The sequence below is a fragment of the Anastrepha obliqua genome, chromosome 5, assembly GCF_027943255.1.
Source record: "Anastrepha obliqua isolate idAnaObli1 chromosome 5, idAnaObli1_1.0, whole genome shotgun sequence".
Lineage (NCBI taxonomy): Eukaryota > Metazoa > Arthropoda > Insecta > Diptera > Tephritidae > Anastrepha > Anastrepha obliqua.
Window position 1 is genome coordinate 127075008 of NC_072896.1, and position 25112 is coordinate 127100119.

At 35.3% G+C, this 25112-nt stretch overlaps 1 protein-coding gene across 6 annotated transcripts in view; it reads right to left on the reverse strand.

Annotated features, from left to right (window-relative positions):
- Positions 1-920: 920 nt before the first annotated feature.
- The window catches only part of LOC129246843 (tyrosine-protein kinase Btk29A), a 45537-nt gene continuing 21345 nt past the window's right edge, over positions 921-25112 (reverse strand). For 2 of the 6 annotated variants that reach the window (XM_054885505.1, XM_054885504.1), the window contains exons 2-12: positions 24165-24423; positions 4704-4840; positions 4489-4605; positions 4197-4277; positions 4005-4135; positions 3806-3934; positions 3528-3721; positions 3125-3465; positions 2823-3060; positions 2619-2752; positions 921-2545 (exon numbers count right to left, since the gene is read on the reverse strand). In XM_054885505.1, coding sequence (XP_054741480.1) covers positions 2447-2545; positions 2619-2752; positions 2823-3060; positions 3125-3465; positions 3528-3721; positions 3806-3934; positions 4005-4135; positions 4197-4277; positions 4489-4605; positions 4704-4840; positions 24165-24297 — 1734 coding nt within the window. In that variant the 5' untranslated portion in view covers positions 24298-24423 and the 3' untranslated portion in view covers positions 921-2446. Of the gene's footprint in view, positions 2546-2618; positions 2753-2822; positions 3061-3124; positions 3466-3527; positions 3722-3805; positions 3935-4004; positions 4136-4196; positions 4278-4488; positions 4606-4703; positions 4841-5379; positions 5399-15223; positions 15421-17429; positions 17787-24164; positions 24424-25112 lie in introns of those variants that run through there. The other 4 variants (XM_054885506.1, XM_054885503.1, XM_054885507.1 and 1 more) reach the window with 4 other exon arrangements.

Consider the following 25112-nt stretch of genomic DNA (forward strand, 5'->3'; position numbering starts at 1 on the left):
AGGGTATGCAAAGCCCATTGTCCTTAATATAACAGCAATCCCCATTTATGATATAATATAAATCTCTTTAATCAGTGCGCTCAATTGACTTTGTTTTGTTTTTGTTTTTAGTAGTAATTGTTTATTTATTTCTTTTCTCATTTATTTATGAATATCACCGTTTCTTTTTTTTTTTTAATTTAGTTACAAAATGCATTTCTCACAACTCTAAGTCTATTGACTTGTTTGCGGTACTGTATTGTTTTATATTCTTTATTTTATTTTTTCTTAAGTATAGCTGCTGTATTTGAATGTGAAATCTTGGGCTTAGTGAAACATTCATTGAAGCTTTCAAAAGTAATCGTTTGTGCATTGAATATTAAAAAGAAAAAAAGATGCTAAATATGTAACTTTCCTTGAAGATTACTAAGCTATGAACAAAACCATACTCTACTTGTGATTTCCTCATCTGGGTGCAATTGGTAGCACGCCTTGGCACATCACGTTGGGCACATGAAGCATGAAACTAAATTTTGTTGCTTATAGTAGAATAAAAACCCCCAAGTTGCATGGTAATTTAAATAAATCACTCCAAAGAGCCGAACGCTTAAAGCTTTTGCATGGAAATATATGTAGATATTTATACGGATTTGGTGAAGCTTTCTAATGTACGCAGCTGCTGCGCTGCGATAGGAAAAAATTAGCTTAAAAGCTTAAAGAACAAGTTTTAAGGTAACGCGCTACCAAATAACATAGCAAATTACCGACTCGTTGAAAACGCTTTTGTCTATTAGCATCACTGCTGAAAAAAACGTAGTGTTCGTAAAGCAAAAAAAAAATCGTTTAAAAATTAAAGTCTTCGTCAGCGCAAAAGCAAACTTTTTTCGGTAAAGTTGCACCTTTATGTGGCTCTCCGCAGCTTCAAATAATAATTAAAACTGTACTGATAAAAAACGTTTATGTAGATTTTTATTCGTTTTTTCAATACAACTTACAAAATATTTAAATAAAACTAAAACATTGACAATACGAATAATAATAAAAATAAAAAAAACCAATGCATAGATATTGCGTGTCGTACAAGTATATGTATGTACTTTGTATGCATGTTTGTTTGTATATGAATACCGAAGTATGTATGTATGTAATTGTAAATCCAAAGAATGATGCAAACAATAATTTTACTTTTAATATATTTATCAAATAAAACTTGAATAATCGCAAAGTGCACCTACATACATATATGTATAAATATTTGCTTATATATGTATACGTATAAGTCAATAATACAAGCGTTGCGTCGGTCATACGCACAAAGTGCAACCATGTCTCACTTTTATCAGGATAAATTAAACGTAAATCACAAAAAAATGTATATTAATCCATAATTACTATGCGTACTCAATGCCATTTGATCTATTGTATGTAAATATGTTTGCTCTATATACATACATACGTGTTTATATGTAAATATGTAAACCGAAATTCAAATATTTGAGCGGTGAGAGTTTCTCTGAATGAAGGGAACAAGCAACATTTCGCATCAGCAAAAAATTTATAAAATCATTACTTATGTATTTATGTATGTAGTTTGATATTTAAGTCTAATTATTACTCATACTTTTGCTTTTCTTATGCAACTCGCCGCAGCTTATGCATGTAAAAATATGAAACATTACTTAAATTCTTTAATGTGAACTTAGCTTTCACGATTTACATGGCGTCTTCACTTACATATAGATTATCCATAGGTGTTATAATTAATCAGTTTCAATATTCGAATTTGTATATCTAAATTCAGTTTTTGTATGCATTCGTACATTTTTTGTATGTATAAAAGTAAAAAGCACAATAAAAAAGCATACAAACATTACTTCATATTAAAAAATAGTTGACAAACTCCTTACGATCAACTGTTTGTTATTCTTAATTAACGTGGCTGGCTAGTTGAGACAACTACAAACAGTTTAGGATGCATTTATGTATGTAAGCATTTATGATTTAGTCATTTTTACAGCTTTTTGTTTCTGTTTTTCTTTGTTGTAGTTTTTTGTTTGTTTTTTGAATACGATTGCATTTCGCACTTTGCAAAAGCTTCGTTTTTACATACATTTAAAGTATTTAGCTTATTTGACTTGTTTTATATTTTCTACGCGCGTTTACAGTTTAGTTTCTAACAAAAGTATTGACTACTTGGTAAATTTGAATGATATTTCGAGTTCATATTTGCAGTTGGCTTTGTTCGCATTTCCTTTTTCTAAAGAAAAAAAACTTCCCTTGCACAGTACTTTATTCTTCTTACTTATCGCTTTCCTTGAACTATTTAATTTCTAGGTTAGTTTTCTTAATGATTTATCTATCTTGCGTTGCGTTTCACTCATAGATTTCATTGCTAATATCCATATAAATTAACTCAGTACGTGATTCGGCAATCACGGAATGCCGCGTCGAGAAACTCGGCTGCAATTTAGTCGGTTAGTGTTTGAGCGACGAGTGCCAGCTGCTCTTTGAGAATGCGGAATGAGGGACGCTCTTCTGGACCATGCGACCAGCATTTCTTCATAACCTACGAACAGAATATAAAAACCATAAGACATTTTCCATGGGATTCAAAAAGCAGTGAGCTCCGCAATATTTACATCGTATATTTCCTTTGCACATGACTTTGGTTTTTCTAGTATAATACCGCGTTGGACTCGTTCCACGACTTCGGTATTCTTGAGACGGCCATAAGGCATTTTGCCACACGTAAACACTTCCCACATCAATACCCCTGTTTGTTGAAACAGATAGAATGAAAAATAATTTTGGACGACGCTACCATAAAGGAAACAAACTTTTACCGTATGCCCAGACATCACTTTTGGAAGAAAAGCGTGTGTAGTTCAATACTTCTGGAGGTGCCCATTTGATAGGAAACTTGGTGCCGCCCGAGCTTGTATACTGATCGTCCAAAACATAGCGGGCCAAACCGAAATCTGCTACCTTCACCACATTTTCAGAGCCGACCAGGCAGTTGCGTGCGGCCAGATCACGATGAATGTAGTTGTGGCGTTCCAAGTAAGCCATGCCTTTGCTGACCTATAACCCGACATGTCGTCGTAATGTTGAATAATTTAGTTTTGGCGAAAATGGCAACACGTACCTGTATGCACATATCCAACAACAAGCCCATGTTGCCGATCAATGTGGTCTCATGTCGGCGCAAATAATTCAACAGCGATCCATGTTTCATATACTCGGTGACAATATATATCGGACGATGCTTCGAGCAAACACCGTACAACTGCACAAGGTTGGGATGTTGCAATTTGGTCATCACTTTGGCTTCCTCAATGAAATCGTCCTCGGACATGGTGCCCTCTTTCATCATCTTAACGGCAGTGTCAATAGAACCACGCCATTTTCCGCGCCGTACCACACCAAACTGGCCCGAACCCAGTTCCTCCATCAGCATCAACTCCATTGGGTGAATTTCCCATTTATCTACAGAGCAATCAAACGGATATTGAGATGCAAAAAAAAAAAAAACATTTGAGGTTATATACCATGCGACAATCCTGCCGTTGGTGGAACTGGTCTGTCACAAGGCGATGATTTTAAACGGCACGCTAGTCCTCCCGAGTTATGCCTATGGTAGTTGATTAGGTCGGGTATCGTCTCGCAACAATGCTTCTCACTCAAGTAGTATTCCCCTCTCGCATTTTGCTTGATGTGGTAATGCTTTACATGAGATTGCGGACTATTTGCGAATGCAAGAAGCGGAAAAGAGATCAAATATTATTTTGTTTGTTGTTTTTCGCCAATTTAATTTTTATGCGCTTACACTTTGGTATGTAAGGACAACGTGTATAAACCTTTAGTGGAGGACTTTCGCACAACAAAGCACCCCTCCTTGTCACCTTGTTTCAAAAGAGATTCAGCGCGCTGGCGTGACATGTCACCAACATACCATCTGCGAATTAGATTTAGTTTAGTTTTGAGGCAAAGAAATTAAAATACACTTTTTGAAAATAACAACGCACTCATAACGCTCCAGGCCCAGTAAAGCTTTGGGCTTGACGTAGTTACTAGGTATGTAACCCACATTGCCCAAGGCGTCTTTCACCTTCCACCAGTGCTCTTGCGAATCGTCAATCACTTCATATTCAGCATTCTATAGCCGAAATATATTCAATAATTGAAAACCAATTACATCTTCCAACTAATTTCCTTACCTTTTCAAGTGATAAATCACCACCTTCAATGGCCTTGAATGGGTAGAGAGCCACAACAACCTTGACGAAATGGGAGTTATCCTGCAAAGATATACAAAATGTTTTCATCTATAAAAAGTAAACATTTTAAGGTCAGTTGAAGTGGTTTTTATTCTTATTATTTGATAGAGCGCCGGCCGGGGGCGCAAAGTACCGAAATTGAAGTAGTTATGGCGACATCAAATTTTGACTCATCACTTTTTGTTGCGATTCTCGAAACAACTGCGAAACGTTCGACACTGGATATGCTTACCTTAGCCTTAGAATTTGGAGTACCCGGCGTTGGAATACCCCCCGGCATGGTGTTGTCCAACAATGTAGTGCTGCTGTTCAAAATATTTGGTGATTGCTTAAATGTGGTAACAGAAGGCTAGACGGGATCAAAAAAGAGAAAAAATAAAAATAAAGAAATTAAAATGTGATTAGGCGTGAACGCCAGAGTTTGCGCTTGCTCCAAATGATACTCACTTGTATGGGTGCAGATGTGGGCGTAGAGCTGCCCAAACTTCCAGAGCTGTTGTGATGCAAGTTGAATTGACTGGTTGAGGTGGAGTTGTTTGGACTGATGCTACGAGTCGAATTCTGGGCAGGAGAACTTCCAGTGCCTAAAAACATGTGCGAGAGATTGTAAAGAAAGTTCTAACAAATTATCACTAAAAATAACAATTTTACTAAAAAACTAGCAAACCCGGCCCCCTTCGCTGGGCACACTAAAATAGAATAGATATGGTTTAGAACAGAAAATATATGGTTTTCATATTATTTATTTCTTTATTCTTTATTCAAGCGCTTTGGCATAAACAATATTTTTTGTTTTTCTATTTGTTTTTGAGTAAATATAAAATATAAATGAAAATCAGGAAAAAAGAAGATTGTTTTTAAATTTCAAATCAACGCATATGAATAAACAATCGTCTTTTTTCCTGATCATCCATGAATTTTTCGTTTCAATTTATATGTTTTATTAAGCATTGGAGATTTTTAACCATTATCCATTTATATTTTTCAAAAAAAAAAAAACGAAAAAAATTGTTTTTTCCACGAACACATAATTTCATTCGGATTTCACATTAAATTCTCAAATTCACTGTTCCAAAATCCACTCCAAAAAAATTCACAAACAATTTTTACATGTTGCACTTACGTTTTTTCCTTATGACATCCAAATCAGAAAGAAATATTGACACATTGTAACTAACACTGTCAATTTGACAGTTCAGTTCCGCCCCAAGCGTTAAAAAAGTAAGCGACATTATGGCTGGCTCAAAAGAACGCTGTACCCGTTGCCACTGCTCCGAATTACAACCAAACTTTACGAAACCCATTTTCAATACTTACTTAACAATGTGCATAAGTTTGGTTTAATTCGGTGCAAAGACACGGCGGGTCCACGTTTTGGCATATATTTCGAGACCCTAGTCATCAATAGGTATGAAAATTACCCCGTATTAAAGCACTTATCAACAGCTTTCATTTGATACCTATATTGTACATACACAACCAAAGGTTACCCGGGTCCACGTTTTGACCTATATCTCGAGACCCCAGTCACGTAGCGGCATGAAAAATACTCTGTACTAAGGCATTCACCAACAGCTTCAATTTGATATCCATATTGTACAAACACATTCTAGGCTCCACGTTTTGGTCTCTATCTCGAGATCCTAGTCACGGAGCGGCATGAAAAATACTCTGAACTAAAGCATTCACCAACAGCTTCCATTTGATACCCATATTGTACATACACGTCCGAAGGTTACCCGGGTCCACGTTTTGACCTATATCTCGAGACCCTAGTCATCAATAGGTATGAAAATTACCCCGTATTAAAGCACTTATCAACAGCATTCATTTGATACCCATATTGTACAAATACATTCGAGGGTCCACAATTTGGTCTCTATCTCGAGACCCTAGTCACGGAGCGGATGGAAATACTCTGAACTAAAGCATTCACCAACAGCTTCCATTTGATACCCATATTGTACATAGACATCCAAAGGTTACCCGGGTCCACGTTTTGACCTATATCTCGAGACCCTTTCTACCAATAGGTATCCAAACTATACGGAAACCATCTTCAATACCTCCTTAACAATGTGTGTAAGTTTGGTCTAATTCGGTGCAAAGACACGGCGGGTCCACGTTTTGGCATATATTTCCAGATCCCAGTCATCAATAGGTATGAAAATTACCCCGTATTAAAGCACTTATCAACAGCTTTCATTTGATATCCATATTGTACAAACACATTCTAGGGTCCACGTTTTGGTCTCTATCTCGAGACCCTAGTCACGGAGCGGATGGAAATACTCTGAACTAAAGCATTCACCAACAGCTTCCATTTGATACCCATATTTTACATACACATCCTAGGGTTACCCGGGTCCACGTTTTGACCTATATCTCGAGACCCTATGTACCAATAGGTATCCAAACTATACGGAAACCATCTTCAATACCTCCTTAAGAATGTGTGTAAGTTTGGTTTAATTCGGTGCAAAGACACGGCGGGTCCACGTTTTGGCATATATTTCCAGACCCTAGTAATCACTAGGTATGAAAATTACCCCGTATTAAAGCACTTATCAACAGCTTTCATTTGATATCCATATTGTACAAACACATTCTAGGGTCCACGTTTTGGTCTCTATCTCGAGACCCTGGTCATGGGGCGGATGGAAATACTCTGAACTAAAGCATTCACCAACAGCTTCCATTTGATACCCATATTTTACATACACATCCTAGGGTTACCCGGGTCCACGTTTTGACCTATATCTCGAGACCCCAGTCACGGAGCGGCATGAAAAATACTCTGTACTAAAGCAATCACCAACAGCTTCCATTTGATACCCATATTGTACATACACATTCTAGGGTCCACGTTTTGGTCTCTATCTCGAGACCCTAGTCACGGAGCGGCATGAAAAATACTCTGAACTAAAGCATTCACCAACAGCTTCCATTTGATACCCATATTGTACATACACATCCGAAGGTTACCCGGGTCCACGTTTTGACCTATATCTCGAGCCCTATCCACCAATAGGTATCCAAACTATACGGAAACCATCTTCAATACCTTCTTAACTATGTGTGTAAGTTTGGTTTAATTCGGTGCAGACACGGCCGGTTAGCGAACACACACAAAAATTTGACTTTATTTTATATATAAGATTTTTTTCAGTTTGTGTCCGAAAAATCCAAATATCTTACGGAACCCTATTTTTTTCCAAAATAAAATGTAATCCATGTTACTCCTGGATAATGTAGTTTTCGAATGGTGAAAGAATTTTTAAAATCGGTCCAGTAGTTTTTGAGCCTATTCGTTACAAACAAACAAACAAACAAAGTTTTCCTCTTTATAATATTAGTATAGATACGTATAATATAAATAATAAATAAAATATTGTATATCACACGCAGATGAGGCAATGGCCATTATCTTGATTTGATATTCGCTGCCTGATTGAAGATTCGACAGTCATAAAAACCCCGAAAAAAACAAAGTAGAAATGTCCCCTAACGCTAACTTGTCGCGCACATTCAGGTTTGAAAATTTGTTGCTAAGAAACATAACTGTTATTTCGGGAATGAATCAGCTCAAGGCACACAAAAGTGAAGACACTTATGATTACGTACGAGTATAGTCACCGGCATATACATACATACAAACAAACAGATCTAAAACCAAACGTTTGATTGTCTCTTATGCCCATTGAACGTTACGACATCAAATACAGTTCGGTGTAGGAGTTATCGTGCGCAACTACAAACTTTTGCCAAAATGGTATAATTTGTTTTTGTTATGCGATCACTGTAGGAGTGTGGGATTTTCAATTTTTAGCCGACCTGCTTTTTTATTTGCATTTTTAGCTTGCATTCGATTGTAGAAACGTCATATGGAGGTCGCAAGCTGACGAAGAAAGTGTGCTTCGTTTTCAAGTCATGGTCAGACAAATGAGAAAATTGCGTAGATTCAAGGTTCTTTTCACAGGTTATTGAATTCTTCTATGAGTACGCGAACACATTGATGCTGGCGCAATCATAATTGAACTTATTAAAATATTTTGTTTTTAACATAAAAAGCACGTAAATGTTTGCATATAAAAGCTAAATCGAAGGCTAAAGTGAAGAAACTCAGCATCGATTATAAGGAGGGAAATCCGTTTATTCATATAAAAACAGCACACACTCCCGTTATATGTTTATATGGGTGTAGATATCAAAAGCCATTTTACCAGATTTTCATGAACTTTAATTATAAAATGTATTTTATTTTCAGGTTTGCAACAAGTTTTTAGACTTTAATGCCGCCGATTATTTCTTCGAAGACCTGGCAAATTTGCAAAATATCTCACCTTCTTAAAAAGATCTAAGTGGTTTAAGGGGTTATATACAGTTAGAATTTTCAAAAAATCAATTTTGCTTTTATTTTATTTTCTTAATGTACATATACATATTTAAAAATGCACACAGAAACTTTAATATCGTTCCGGTGAATATTTTCGAAGTTACACGCAAATTTGAAAAGGCGTTTCAGAGAATTTTTACCCTATGCACTATGGTCTGAAATTCAAATTTTTTGGCATAAATTAGAAGGAGTGGTACTAGGCCATTGAAATTTCGCACACATGTTATATATGACTTAGTTAAGAAAAATTCCAAGAATGGATGAAATCGGTCATTCCCCAGGGGTACCTCCCTTGGACCTATAGTAAAAATTTTTGAATTTCAGCTCCAAAAATTGCAATATCTTATCGAAAATTGGTAAATATGTTATTATCGTAATACGCATCGACGATACCAAAAATAGTTGAAATCGGCCAGTCCCTAGGAGTGCCTCCCTTGGACCTATAGTAAAAATTTGGTTTCATAAAATGAAAAATTTGCATATGATAGGCAAAAGTGGTCAAATAATTTTATTATCCAAATATTTATACATAAAGTAGCTTGCATTTCATTACTTCCTCATAGCTTGGATATATATTGCAATTCCTTTCTTTATTTAACAACCTCATGTTGTCTTTTGCTTAAATCATTTTCAAGTAAAAATGCGAGAGCTTCTTCCGGAGTTAGTGGAACTCCTTCGGGTTTTTTGGAGGTAACAGCTTTTCTTATTTCGCTTTGTTCTGCTTGATGCGCAGTTTTCTTTAAAATAAATGCTAAATCATTTTGTTTTGATTTTTTTGCCACAACAGTAGCTGCATGAATCAAAAAATCAACATCGTCATTGTTTTCACAAGAAAGATCACTTGCCAGCTTCCTCTTAAGCCGATCTTTTGCATTTGTGTAGCTAACCTACTTGAACAGGGTTTTCAAAATCATTCTCAGAAATTTCAATAATAGTTGTTGCGGAAACCTACTGGGGGTAATTCTCTTTAAATCTATTAACTATACGATTACATTTTGATAATTTTTCGCTAACATATCGCACCCTAAATACAAAAGTGTCACAACTCAAAAATTTCCAAAACTGAGTTTTTTGCATAAATTAATTCAGAGTACACATTTCTACCTGCTGCAAATATTTCGTTCACATAACTATCTTCTTTAACTGGAAAAATACAGTTATGTCTATTTTTATGTCAAGTGTGTTGCTTTTGCACGATCAACTAAAGAGAATTATTTTGAGTTGCGTTAATGGGCTCAAGAACAGCTGATTACTTTTATTACACATAAAGAGTTTTATTTTGAGTTCTGCCTCTATAACTGCAAAAAGTGATAAATTTCGTGGTATATTACTTTGCATTGTGCCTCTTTAGTTGTGAAAAGTGAGTTCAATTAGGTTAGGAAACTTATAAAATTAAAACATTTTATCAGTTAAAAAGGCACAACTTAAGATAATATCACTAGTTAATCGAAAAAATTTCAGTTAAAGAGTCATAAATCAAAATTTTGTTTTATTTTCGCAAACATAATATAAAATTGAAAAAAATATAGTAGAACATTCTTCAATGTTGTATATTTTCATGATGGAACAATTTTTTCTTTAAATATTACAATAATTTTTACATAAAACGTTTTTCGTCTCTCCTGAAAATCTTAGTATTTTGAGTTGTGACCCTTTTGTATTTAGGGTGCGATATGCTAATAAATTTTGTATTTTTTCTTTTTTCTTTAAACTTAACTCATTAGTATTATTTTTTTTAAAAACCCAATCCAAAACAACATTTGTTTTGCGATTGCCTTCCATCCAAACTCCAAGCATTTCTTCGTGTTGGAATTGAAAGGTTGCTGAAAATTGCAGATATACTTAAATGGGGCAAAAACAGGCAAATGTTACATACATGATTTTAAAGAACATACCCCAAACTTCCACCGAACATAAAAATCTGGAACAATACGGGACAATACACACAACTTTCACTCCACAGAACACAGGTTAATACGAAATTTTCGGTTAAAAAAGCTATTAAACAAAACTCTACACTATACAGATATGACACAATAAACCGCATTTTTTTCATTAAGGTAAAAAATAGATACCTTTCTTATATTCTTCCATTATAAATTTATTTCTTTTTTCTCCTTTTTAACTATTATCGAACAGCTGTTTTCTTACAATATTTTACTGAACTGTTTACAAGTTTGTTCTTGCTTCAGAAGCAACATGTTTTACAGCTCATATTTAGAACAGAGTTGCATATCCAAATAATTTTTTGTATATTTTAGACCACTGAAATCTCTTAATTAATACTGCGTACCTATTTTGTTGATTTAAGAAAAAACAAATTTTGGATTTATGCCAAAATATTTGAATTTCAGACCATTGTGCTATGTAAAGAGTTTTTAAAACTTTAAACGCGTTTTTCTCAAAACCGTGTTTTCGCAGTCGGTGGACACGATTTCTCAATCTCTCTCTCTCTCAATTTCTGAACCGATCGTCTTGAAATTTTAACACAACCTTCTCAGATATATTCTCCAGGTATTAATAGAAGGAATAAGATGATGATTTTTTCGATTTTTTTAGGCAATTTTTCGCGAAATTTTGACGTGATAACGTCTTATAATTCGATTTAACAGGCTGCACGCACGAAAAAATGTGTCGTTACCTTGCTCATTAGTGTTACCTTGCTCATTTGTCGTCACCTTGTTCATTGCCGTTACCTTGAATGAACTGCAAGCGAAAGCGCGGAACGAACGACAAAGAAAACGAACGGCAACGTTCGACATCTTGCTCTCTCCTACTTAAGTGAGCGTATATGTGTATGTATATGCGCATATGTACATATATAAATTTGTATTTGCATATGCCCTCTTATTGATTATTATTAATTTGATTTATTTGAAGAATTTAAAATAAAACCAAGTTTGTTAATAATACCTGTTGTTTTAATGTTATTATTTTATGACGTGATAACGTCTTATAATTCTATGTAGCCGGCTGCACGCACCAAAAAATGCGTCGTTACCTTGCTTGAACAGCATGTTATGTTATGTTATGTTATGTTAAAGTATATTATGTTATGTTAATGTTACCTCATTCTCTATACCCATACAAAATATCTATCAAACAAATAAAATTAAAATTTTCTTTTGAAAAATGCAACCATTCAATCAGTATTTTCTAATGACGTTATCACGTTAAACTATCGTCAGTAAACCGACTTTACAGACAACCTCTTTTTTTGTAGAAAATTCGATTTGCGTCGTTACCTTGCTTGAACAGCATGTTATGTTATGTTATGTTATGTTAAAGTATATTATGTTATGTTAATGTTACCTCATTCTCTATACCCATACAAAATATCTATCAAACAAATAAAATTAAAATTTTCTTTTGAAAAATGCAACCATTCAATCAGTATTTTCTAATGACGTTATCACGTTAAACTATCGTCAGTAAACCGACTTTACAGACAACCTCTTTTTTTGTAGAAAATTCGATTTGTTTTCCTATAGCCGCCATTTTATCAAATATCTCCACCGCCGAACGCTTTTTTTTGGAGGAGGCTTCGGAAATCATCTGCAGGAGCCGTGCACTTCAATATTTTCACTAACTTTAGATACGTGCTATAATTAACTTTAAAGTAAACATTATATGAGTAATTAAAAATTGTATTTGTTTAATAAAGTCGTCTGTATGAAATTCGGTCTGGTGTTCATGTATCCAAAAAGCTCGCAAAATAGGGGAAAGTGAGAGTGACATTTCATTTTGAGGGGAAGTTGCAACTTTTTACTGGACACATATTTACTTGTAAGAATTTGAAAAAGAGAAAAACAGTTGATTGCAAAGTAAAAATAAACACGAGTTCAAATTTACGAATTGAGTAAAAGTTCTAAATAAAAAAAGGTGATTATAAGGAGACCGTAAGTAAATGTATTTTAGATAAAATTTCTAAAGTTTATTTGAAGTCATATACTCGTATTAAATAGGAATCGGCCAATGATAAAACATTATGCACTTCTGAACCACAGCCTCCAGTTACCGTTGCTGCAGTTTCCGTAATACAAATCGACAGCATTGAAGGTATCTTTTGTACTTTATGCTTGTACTTCTTAGCTATTACGAGTATACATACATACATGCATAGACGGAAGCAAGGAAAATATGAAGAAAGCTGAGATTGCCACAACAACACAATTGCTAATGGAATGTTCTGCATCAGACAGCGATGATGATATGGAACAAATTATTGCGGACGAAATAAAATCATGCGATGCTAAGCTGGTTATTTTGCATTTTATTTGCTTTATATTTTTTTAAATTTAATACGAGGTAGCTCAACTTTTGATTTTTGCAGCCAAAAATTGAATCAGCTGTTCGTAAAACTCGCAAATTGTTACTGGTTTTGTGCTCATGCACTTTTTTTTATATTTTTCTCTTTGAGCGCGAGTTCTGGAAAATTAAGTTACTGGATAATTTTTACATGAACAAACCTTCTGTATTACACTAAAACATAATATTGATGGTTCGCAGTTTTACACAAATTTATAATAGCACCTGTTGGGCATAACTACTCTGCCAAGAAATCTTGTACAAATCTTTGAAATTTGTACAAAGCTAACAACGCTTGGACAATTTTAACGTTTTTGCAAATTTCTCAAAATTATATTTCTAAAGAAATGGAAACCAAACCAATTTGCACAAAAGTAAACAAAATACTGTACATGTAAATACCCAAAAAAAAAAATAATATAAAAATAAGTGTTTATAGCTGCAGTTCGCTTTTGAACGAGTGAGTATTTTATCGCTAGCAACCTCGTTTGAAATTGTTGAAATAGAAGTGTTGGGAACGGATTTTTTTGAATAGTTCAGATTTTCTGCACATACACATCCCGCCATAGGCATAGTTTTTTAAATTTTCCTACAATAATATTGTGGCGAATATTTTTCTAACTTGTTACAGCTTAATTATTATTCTCCCTTGGTAAAATTTTACTGCTGTATTAAACCCCCAATTGCGGGACAACATCAAGACGGAGGTAGACCACGAACAGGCGTGAAAATTGGGACTAAACACGTTTCAGAAATATAGCTGCTATCCATTATTTTTATTAAGCCCCTAAAAGTACGCTTTACCAATCAGACAATCTAGTGAAACATCAGTAGTTATGGCGTTTTTTCTAAGATTAGCTTCGCCACAAGGACAAACATTTACTTGCCCACAGGAAATATAAAAAAAACGAGAAAAAGTATTTTCTCCTAATTCATAAAGGGGCTTATGCACGAAATATAATACCAATACCACATGTATACAAAAAAAAAAACAACAAATTCTGCAAGCTTTTGTCGACACCCGTTATTTGCATATAGACAAGTATTAGCCGAAAGTATTCAAAATCTGTATTAAAACAAAGCAAGTTGCCAAAACAGGCGATGCAAGATTCAAGCGGCTGACTGAAACAGTGTCGAACCACGACATAATGAAATTTGAGAGGCACTGGATCCGGCTTTTGCTTCTATTACCCTCATTTAAGCTAATTTTTTTAACGTTCCTACAATATGAACGTATGTACACTCATTGCATACAGTTGCGTCCATATTAATAGCACGTGAACATGGAAACATTTTTACGAATTTCGAAAGCACAGATGCGTTCAAGATTTATTTTATGTTAACACATTGTGGTCGGGCGTTTTGTGCCAGTGCATTACGGCTGGAGCGGGTAATTTATTGAAAAGTGTGCGCGAATTTTATTGTTATTAAAAATCAGTATAAATTTAAAAAGGCTCTGATTTCTTTTTTTAACTTTTATTTTCTTATCTTAGAATGTATTCTCTATCGTTATTATAATAAATAAAGCTACTTTCTGTATACTGTGAATTACGCCACTTAACTAAAACTGAAATAAGAGTTGTTTTGAAATTAATTGCTTTTAAATTTGCTCGTATGATGTTTACTGTTAAACACAATTTACCGTTATTATTTTGATTTGTATATGTTTGTACATGGTAATACTAGGTATGAGAAAGGGTAACAACAAACATTAATAACCCGTATATCTTTATTTCCCTTATTCTACCACCCATCTATAAAAACGTATAACTACGTAACCCGCGCTCTACCCACAGTTTGCGAAAAACGTATTTTTACGTGTCCCGCACACAATGTGTTAATATAAGGCTGCATTTGAGAACTGAGAAAGTGTATCTAAAGGTTTGAAGAAATATTTTACTCAATTCAACTAAACAAATAAGTAGGTAAGCATATGCCCGATGGTGTGGCTTCTTGCGAATCGTGTGCTTCTTCAAACGTAGTTCTTAATAAGAATCCTTCTTGGCGAATCTAAGACATGGTACTCTAAAAAGAAAACGTTGAAAGGATTAAGTGCCCTTCTTCACCATTGTAATATGCCGGCCAATATACTCAGCTACTCTCCTTGTTGCTTTCGAATTTTACGCTTATACCCTCATTGCTTTACAAACCATTTGCGCGTGTATATTTCTTATGAACGTAACTGTACATTTAATATTAGCAAATCAAAAATAAACAAATGAAATAAAATAAAATTACAATAAAGACACATTTTATACTATACCTAGCAACATACCCAACTTCAAAGCGGATAAAAGCATCATATTTGCACCAGTTGAGCCGAAGAGCCACACTTGGAGCCGGACGCTAGGTGTTGGACGTTGCGCAGATAAAAAAAAAACAACACAGACAGATGTAACACAAGAGATTTCGCTTTTAATTTGTGTTTGGCGAATGAAAGATGACTTCGCATGGAATTGCCTGTAGTTAAAAACAAGAAATCAGTCGGTAGCGGCTTTGCTTTTCCTCAATTCACTGGCTGGGACTGGCATGAACGGCGGCGGCTGCTAACAGCAAGTGAAATGCACGTGAGTGGATGTGTGTGTGTGTATATGTTTCGTGACGCGTTAATTATATTTGCCTTTTTTAAGATTTTACGCGAAAATGCAAACAAATGAACGTACGTATGTATGTATATTTGTATGCATGCATGCATGCATGTATGTACATATATGTGTGTGTGTACATACGTACGATACATGTACACTCGTGTTTGCGCCAATAAATCAGAAAAAAACTGTGTTAAACAATTCACTTTCACATGGAAATTCGAAATAAACGGAAAATATCAACGTTTTTACTTACGAACATAATGCGCACATATTCATACATACATATATACATACTTTTTTTTCTTATTTAGTCAATGTTTACACTGCGCACATAGGTTCTTATAAAATTTTGACTACAATTCAAATATGGCAACTCATTTTTAGAAAACATAAGTCAAGTTGAAATGCTTGAATTTTTTAGACATACAATTTTAAGGCACGTACACATACATAATCTCCATACATACATATATTAATAAGCAATTATTTTGTAAATCAAAAAAGTATTTCATCTTTCGGATTTGTCGAGACGAACAGGTATCGGACCCATACTTCACCAAGTGATAGAGAGGTGAGAATACTTAGTTGTTTTTATTATTGTTTACATATGAAAGGATGATACCCATACATTCCAAAAAGAAGATCTTTTTCATAATTGATAAACTACTAGGGTTTTGAAGCCTCAAACTAAAAGCTTTGCGGGATTTTCCACCTATACAGAAGAAAGACAGAAACCTTAATTTTTTTAATAATTTAGAAGAAAAGTAAAGGAGCGACTTCAAAAATTAATTCTTCTCTATTAAATGTTAATTTCGCATAATTCCGTTATATCTCAAACGAGTTTGACAAAAATGAAAATTGAAGGGTCTCTCTCTTGCCGATGGCTCTCCCACATGTTCCAACAAATGTTGATGCAAAAGTTTATTCTAATATCCACCTCTTACAAGTCTGTATGTATTTGTTTGCATTCCAAAATGGCAAAACCAATATCGAGAAAGCTTAGGACCAGATATAAAATCGTTCTTAGCGTAAATTCAACTTTTTGAATTAGTTTGCATTCAGCCAACTTGAGTGCTGGGTTTAACAAGCTCAGGTGTATAGGCCTTTTAAAACACACGCTTACACGTTCGCACACACACACGCATGTGTGTACATATATTTGTAATGGCTATACTTGTGATCACCTTCAAACGCAATTCACCACCAATGAGCCAAACGCCATAAAAAGTCGTTATGCGCGCACACACACACTTCAGCACTACATATGCATGTATGTGTATATGTATAAATATGTAACTACGTGTGGATATGTCTGCACTCGTTCGTATTTTTTGGATAAAATAAAATTAAGTAAAATAAAAACAGTTGGAGCACAGTTTATCAAGGCAATTTTTGGTACCCATTTTGACTGAGGCCGTTTTACAAAATTCATTGCTTATTAGGAATTATGTATGGATGGGGTAATCGAGTATTCGAGCCACGAAAAGAAATACATTTATTATTATTTTTACTTTGAAGATTAAATAAAGCTAAAGAATATACATTTTTTAGCTACAATGAAAGCTGCTAAAACATTAAACCGAATCCATACAAACTGCGTTGCTCTTCTGCTAGCTTCGCAAAAAACTTCCACTCGATTCCGCGTTTGTGTAATCACGACTGGATGCCTAATAATTAGCTTTACTGTTCCACTTTTTTGCCTTGTGTTTTAGGTTGTCTATTTAAGCGTTTTAAAGCCACAGGCATATTTTGTGTTTTGCGTTTTTTTCACTCTTTGACTATTTTAGTATTCTTATTAATTTCGGTTTTAACTCTGTGCATACACACACATACACTAGCGCAAAAACGGTTTTCGTTAAAGTTAACAAAATGGCTAACCATCTACGAGGTTTTTACTTCACTGCTGCAAATATATTTTGAAATTTCCTCAGTCTTCCACACATACACTTGCACATACATATGTACTATGTGCACTTCTGCCACTTTTCCACTTGGTAAGCAAATATCCAATTGATGCAAAGAGAAATGCTGCTTCTTGCTACAACCAAAAGATGGATTTTCAACTCTTCTGCTTCAAATGCTTCAACAAATCAATATCGAATATTGAATTTTTATTATTAAAATTGTTCTTATTGCGCTGTGAAATATTTATGTTTTTATTAAGCCATGCAAAATACTATCTATGTATGTATGTCTCAGATGGCATTGCGAGTACGCGACGACGATCTTCTAATGATAAAAGCTAAAACTCGACTGTGCAAGAAGAAACACAAAAAGTACACAACCTGCCTACCTGTTACTGCTACCACTGCAACTATTGCGGTTGAGCTGTTGCTGTTGTGGTTATTGTTATTATTGTATTTATTAAAGCTGTTCCCAGCCCACTTCAGAAGAGTCACAAGAGAGCCAACTCTGAGCAAAGTCAGTTTCGCATTTAGTTGTGTTTATAATTGAGTTACTGCAGGAGACAATAGTCAACGGCACAGCCAGTTGAGACGCCAGTAGCAGCAACGGTAAAAAAGTGGAAAAACAACTACACACAAGCAAACAAACTTTAAGTTGAAGTATTATGGCCTTTGGTGACGGTCAACATTGTTTGACAAGAACTTTATATGTGTGCGTGTCGGCTGATTGACGCTAATATCAAAAATTTTTGATTTTCATCATTCAAAAGCCGACAACAAGTATGTGTGACACGACGACACCCGACTGCACTAACACACACAAAGCTCAGTCAAGCATGCTGGAACGTCTCCCGAGGCCATTAGGGCTTGGTGACAGTCCAGCATGCTTGACTGCGCTTTGTATGTGTTAGTGCAGTCGGGTGGCGTCGTGACACACGTATTTGTTGTCGGCTACACCTACGATGCTTGATGAAAATCAAAAATTTTTGATATTTTCGTTTGACGCTTACACCCCATTTACACACGGAGACATCTGGAATGGAGACACTGGAAATTCTCTTTTCATGTCTCATTCGCGGACACACGGGCAAAACTGTTTTCGGCGACATTTTGACATTTAATACTTTAGCATCGTCTGGTTCGGATGTATTGTAGCACGCGCTTACATGTAAAGCAGAGAGCGTTCGACAACAGTTTCTTAAATATATGAATTAAAAATGCAAACTGGTTAAATAATAAATAATTTGTTGTTTTTTTTATTCAAATATATATATATAAATTCTTATACTTGAATAAAAAAAATTAAATTAAAAATACTTCATATGTAAATAATTAACTTAAAATTAAACTGAGTATCTAGAAATGCAGGGAAAAATTAGAAATCAACATAAACATGTCCCATAACTATTTTAAATTATACTACTTTACTATCAAAAATAATTGTGCATTTCCCAAGCAGCGTTCGTATGTTTGTCATCGTTGTTATCTTCCGTTTGCTTGAAAACCAACACATAACTTAGAACTTTCTTCCACGAAAGAAGAAAACGAATGAAGCAACTGTCAAAAATTGCTTTAAGATTGGAAATACGAATAAGAAGCACAAAGCGTGTCGCCAGTACAGGAGACAAATTCCCTTCTCTCTTCCCCGGCCGTCCTTCACCCCCGAACAAAATGTTTCCCTTCCAGTGGAGACATCGTGTAAATGGGCACTTACTTTTTTGATCGTGTCTGAGTCTGATGGACAAAACAGCAGTGTTGTATTTAGCATTGAGGTTAGTATTTAGTGTGCGGTTGCCCAATAGTATATTACTCGTAAACACATACATATACTAAAAATAAGCACAATCCGTATGAAATATGTACATAAATAAGCAAAAAATTAAAAAAATTATATGTAAATGAAATTATTTAAAACTGATATACATAAGTAATTTAATAATAATGAAGTTATGAACCCGAAAAACATAAGTTATAATTAAAAACATGACTTATTGCAATTTTTTAATATAACACAGAAAGTGGGTAACAAAAAAATTCTCAAACAACGAACAGAATAAGTTAAAGCAGATTACCTTTAATTTTTGTAAAATATTCCAAACTCAAATTTAATTCCCTTACTTACGCTTTTCAGCCATAGAATAATTACGTATACATATATAATACAAATTTACATAAATAAAAATTCATCATCCGATGACGACATATTTACTTCTAAATACAACGGTGGATTGATAGCTTTTTGTTTTGAACGTCACCGGGCAAACGACAAGCACCCGACACGCACACATATAAAGTGCTTGACAAGCAATGCTGGACTGTCACCAGGGGCTATATCTCAACTAGCAAGCACAAGTGAACACACATAAATAAACAACTTTAACAAAATATATGTACGTATGTATGCATGTGTGCATTTATATACAAATATACAAAGGCACAGCTGTGTGTATCCGGCAATGCGGCGACGGGAACGGCAACAGCGATGGCAAACATCTAATAGCGACAATGACGAGCCAAGCAAAACTTGGTGAAGTCGCTTCTGGTTTTGTGGTTTAATGGTACGCATATGGGAGTACACATATGCATAAACAAAGGCACATGAATATACAGTTGCGAACATAGATATGTAGACAGATGTCAAGCTTGTATGCGCGAAGGAGGATGGATGCCGAAAACGCATGAGTTTGGATGGATTCAAATTGCCTAAGAAATTATTACTGAGTATCCATTGAAAACCTGAAGATGTGGGTTAAAATCCATGGAGAACTTGGTAACACTACGGCGTCAAGTGTGCCCAACGTAGCGTTAGTCAAGGTTTTAACTGAATTGGCTGATGATGTTTTGCTATTTGGAGTTCGAAGTTGACAGACATCACTCTCATCTGGGTACTTGACATAGGAACATGGAAGGAAATAAGAAATCTGATGAACTGGTAAGACAGGGGTATCCTATAACGAATCCGAAGTGGTAGAAATAGGCTGTCCTCAAGGCGTGCTCAAAAAAGAGATCTTCTCGCTATGCCAGAAGCAGGCCGTTGATAGATGAACTAACACGGATACCTGCAAAATAACTAAACAAACGTGGCACAATTTCCACAAATCCAGAACTGACGAGTTGTTAAGAAAGACACGAGCAGAAATATTCAGAATTACGTCAACAATAACCGGCCATTGGCCTTTGCGAAAACACCCCAGTAAGATGGTATGGCCGTATAACGATATATGTAGAAACTGCAATCAAGAAGAGTCCAAGGGAACAGTATTTCACTATATGTGTGAGTGCCCAAGTCTGAGTGCTCTACAACAAAGAATGCTGGGGGGATTCTCGATGGTCAACTTGAAAGAAGTTGCTGAAAAGAAAATAGACGACATAGCCAGATTCATAGTCAAATCAAGACGGTTCGACTAATAAAAAGGAGTGGTGTATAAAATCACCTCTACCTCCACCACCAAGGAGTTCGGAAGTTATAACTATTAGAGGGGATAGTAAGCGCCATTATGTACCGAAAGCTTATTGGAGAAAGTTGATTGAAGAACACTATTCACGGACGAATTACTTTAACAAAGCTTCAAAGGATATCTATGGCATTCGGATCCTAAGCAGTCCATTTGCCATAATCTCTATTGAAATTTCTGAAATACTTGGCCTAATAATTTTTTTTAAATATCTAAAGCATAGTACTAAGTTCCCGTTTCACATGAAATGGCTGTCAAAATCTATACAAATTGCATTGCCGTGAAATATGCGTGAAATTTCATATGTATTTCACGGCATAGTAGTACTCAGTTCACGTCGTGAAAACACCACGCGACATGCCAGTTACGTTTTTTCACACCTATTTTAAATGTGTGTTTAAACTGTGGCCCTCTGTTCCGCCCTGGAACCATAGGAAATAATAATTTAAAATTGAGTGAACACTGACAGTTTGTTTGCGAGTGAAGTGCCTGAGTTTGAATACTCCAAAGATCTGACATTTTTAAACGAAACGTCTGTGTAAAGACTGTAAGTAAATGAACTTTATATATTTTTTGTGCTATTATGTATGTGTGTTTATTTGTTTAAGAACACTTTTCTTACCAAAATTTGCTAATTGCTTCTGGAAAGGTGCTCATAAATTTGTTTGTTCACATTTCTTCAATTTGCATTCTGACGTTTCTTCTCATTTGTCAATCAGTGTTTCTAGCAGCATTTACTGACAAATGTGGCTGGCGAAATTCAACGGCTCTGAAATTAGTACTAGCCTTAACAATAATTAATATCTAATACTAATCATACCATCAATTTATAATTCGAAACACAAAATTGGCACATTTCCATATTCAACAAAAAACAAATTGCAATAGTTTCTCATAAGTTATTTTACATAGAATTTAAAAAAAATTTAAATTTCAAAATATTCGCATATTAAAACTAAATGCGGCAACAGCTGCAATTTTCCCATGCTCGCATGTTTATGCCCGCCACTGTATAAGCACACAAACTAAAATTAAAGGCGTCAGCAACAGCTGCAGACAGTGAACAATATTTGCTTAACTTTAGGAACAGATACTCCTAAACTCGTAATAAATGCAATGACAAAATTTTTCGAAATAAAGAATCTAATATTATTTCGAAGCGTTAAAGCGAATTTGGCGTCACTATGACAGCCTTATGAAGTTTTTATATCTCATGAGAAGTTAGTGGCGAAATTGAATTTTTTGCTGTGCCTTTCGAGAACGAACTGTCCAAAATCTCAAAGAGAATGAATGCAAAGCTGGAAGTGTAAGAAATATATTAGCAAAATGTCTTCTGCCATACACACAACTATATGGCAAGCATTGTCATGCATACCTACACACACACACACCCACAACACATGCGCAAAGAACTTAAAAGAAAACTACAGCAGCTTAAATTGTCTCTCCCTTCGAAGGGCTGAAGATGAGACTTCGCTCCTCAGAAACAACAATGAAACGATGGTCTTGGAGACACCGATGATGCAGTTACACCAGAAAACATAAAAAAATCCACAAAATGGTTTTTAATGATCGAAAAGTCAAGTTGGGTGAGTTAGCTGCATCGTAAAGATGTCAAAGGACGGGCTTGGCTTTATATCATGAGCGTTTGATTATGAGAAAGCTCTGTTCAAAGGGGGTCTCGCATTTGCTCTCTGTTTTGTTTCATCAAAACAACGCACCGTGTCACAAGTCAATCAAAACAATGGCAAAACTACATGAATTGAACTTCGAATTGCTCCGTATTCGCCAGATTTGGCTCCCAGCGACTACTGGCTGTTTGCAGATCTAAAAAAATGCTCGCCGGTAAGAAATTTCGCTTGAATGAAGAGGTTATCATGGCAGAAATGCACTCGGGGGTTTGCCATTGCCTGTCGAAAGTCGACCGCTATTAGAAAAAACTTTTTCTCTCATTTGATGTTTAACCCTTTGCAGTCGATGCAGCCACATTCGCAAGTCGTCGTAAAAGTCGGTACCCCCAGTTTTGTGGCAAGATGTCAATAAGAAGAAAGGAAAGTTTTCCGGAATCAGTCGAGTTGGGATAAGTAATTTTGTTATGAAACTAAACACAATAAATCAGTTACAACGAATTCAGTGTTTTCTAATATCCATATACGAGGTTTGTGAATTTTCAAATTTCGCGGGCTACGTACATTCCACTTTTGATTATTATTTTTTTATGTTAATACACTCGTCTCGAAGATATGTATGTTCATGGATTTAGCAATATAGAGTATTTAGTTTGTTTGTGAGAGGCATAAATAAGACAAGTGTTTTAGGACTCTTCCATTCGGACGATTGTGATTTGGTTTCGATGCCATAACCATATACCCATGATTCGTCACCAGTTATGACCTTTATAAGCAAATCTGGATCATCGTTGACGTCATACAACAATTTCTGAACGATGCTCATGCGACGTTGTTTTTTTTCGTCGATTTTGGAACGAACTTCGCTGCCAGAGGCTTCATGCCCAAATTTTCGAAAAGATTGTATGGCATGAGCCAACCGATATGCCGACATCCTCAGCAACTTCTCTAATTGTGATTCGACGATTCTTCATAACAATTTTCTTCACTTTCTCAACATTTTCATCAGTTGTTGATGTGCTGGGGCGTCCAGAGCGAGACTCGTCATTCACATCTTCTCGACCTTCTGTGACCTTTTTGACTCAGAGTGCTCCCACCGTATGGCAATGTCAAAATTTCAAGTGTTTTTGAACACTTAATTCAGTTTTTTACCCAAAATTTGATGTAACTTCTTTGTTCCATTTTTTGCGATAGTAGAAAATTGCCAAACATGTAAACACTTGCCTTATTTATGCCTCTCACAAACAAACTAAATATGCCATATTCATAAAACCGTGAACATATCTTCGAGACGAAATCTGTTGATCGCAAAGGGTTAGAACACGTTTCTTCCATATCTGCCGGCCCATTCTGTCTAAAAGCATCGATTTTAGTGTTCTCGGGACTATATGTTCACGTGAATCGTCCACATTATTTGATGTTATTTGTATAAATGAACGAATTTTATGAAACGATCTAGTAGTTCGATTGTCCATTGGTTTTTTCTGCATTTAACGAAATTCTGCGTAAAATCCCTCTACAATTCAAAACTTTACTTTGAAAAAGGTGTTCACTTACTTGAGTTTAAATGAAAAAAAAAAGTCCACTTAACTGCTATTGGATTGCGAGATGTGTAGGGGTACGTACCTTTTGAACTTGGCAGACATTGTCCGACATTATTCCAGAAATTTAACCGACAGCCAAAGACTTTCATTTCTTTTACACGTTCTTTCATATTGCCCAGCACACTGGTTTCCGCGAAACTAACACACGGAAGCATTTGTGAACCGCAAGCGATGTACTTTAATTGATTAGCCGATTTGGTTCATAAATTCGGCTACCATTACCACGGACTCACTGAGTGGCCGGCAGTTCTTTAACTTTCTTTAATTTTCAAATCTGTTTACTAGAGCAGCAAATTAAAATTTTTTTAGAGAAATTTGGTAAGTTGTTTTGCGATCCATGACTAATAAATAAATTCTTAACAGTTGTAATTTATCACTACACTCCATCATGGATGTATGTATGTGTGTGCTATGCGCGACGTCCTAAACAAATTTACTATGCTTGAGATGTAGGCACTGCTCACTTTTGACAGCGAACTTCAGCACAGTTAAAAGGTTCTTTAAAGGTAGCAGACTGTTGCCACAATGTTTACAGAAAAGAAAAGGCAAGCATGTATGGATGCATGCATGCAGCTATGTAATCATGTGTGTGTGTGGCCAAATTGATATACCCAAAAACAACCTGAATAAAGAAAGTTCAAATTACTAACGCGAATTAGCGAGAAATTAAAAACAAAACAAACAATAAAAGAAGGAAGGAAGCGAAGGAAAGCGAAAAAATAAGAAAGTGGTTAAAGGAGTGGCCTGGTGTGCTTTACTGAGAGGTTTTTTTAGCTTAGGGCCTACTCACGGGTTCTACAAGTGTACAATCGTTTTATTATTTCCTGTTTACGCGAGTACCTGCATGCAGCAAAGTACTCGCAGAAGCATAGCTCCTCCCGTGTGCATATTTGTGTGCACGCAATATCTCAAATCTCAAAAAAGCATCGTAAAATGAAAAAACTGTTTACTGACTGATCTCCAGATAACA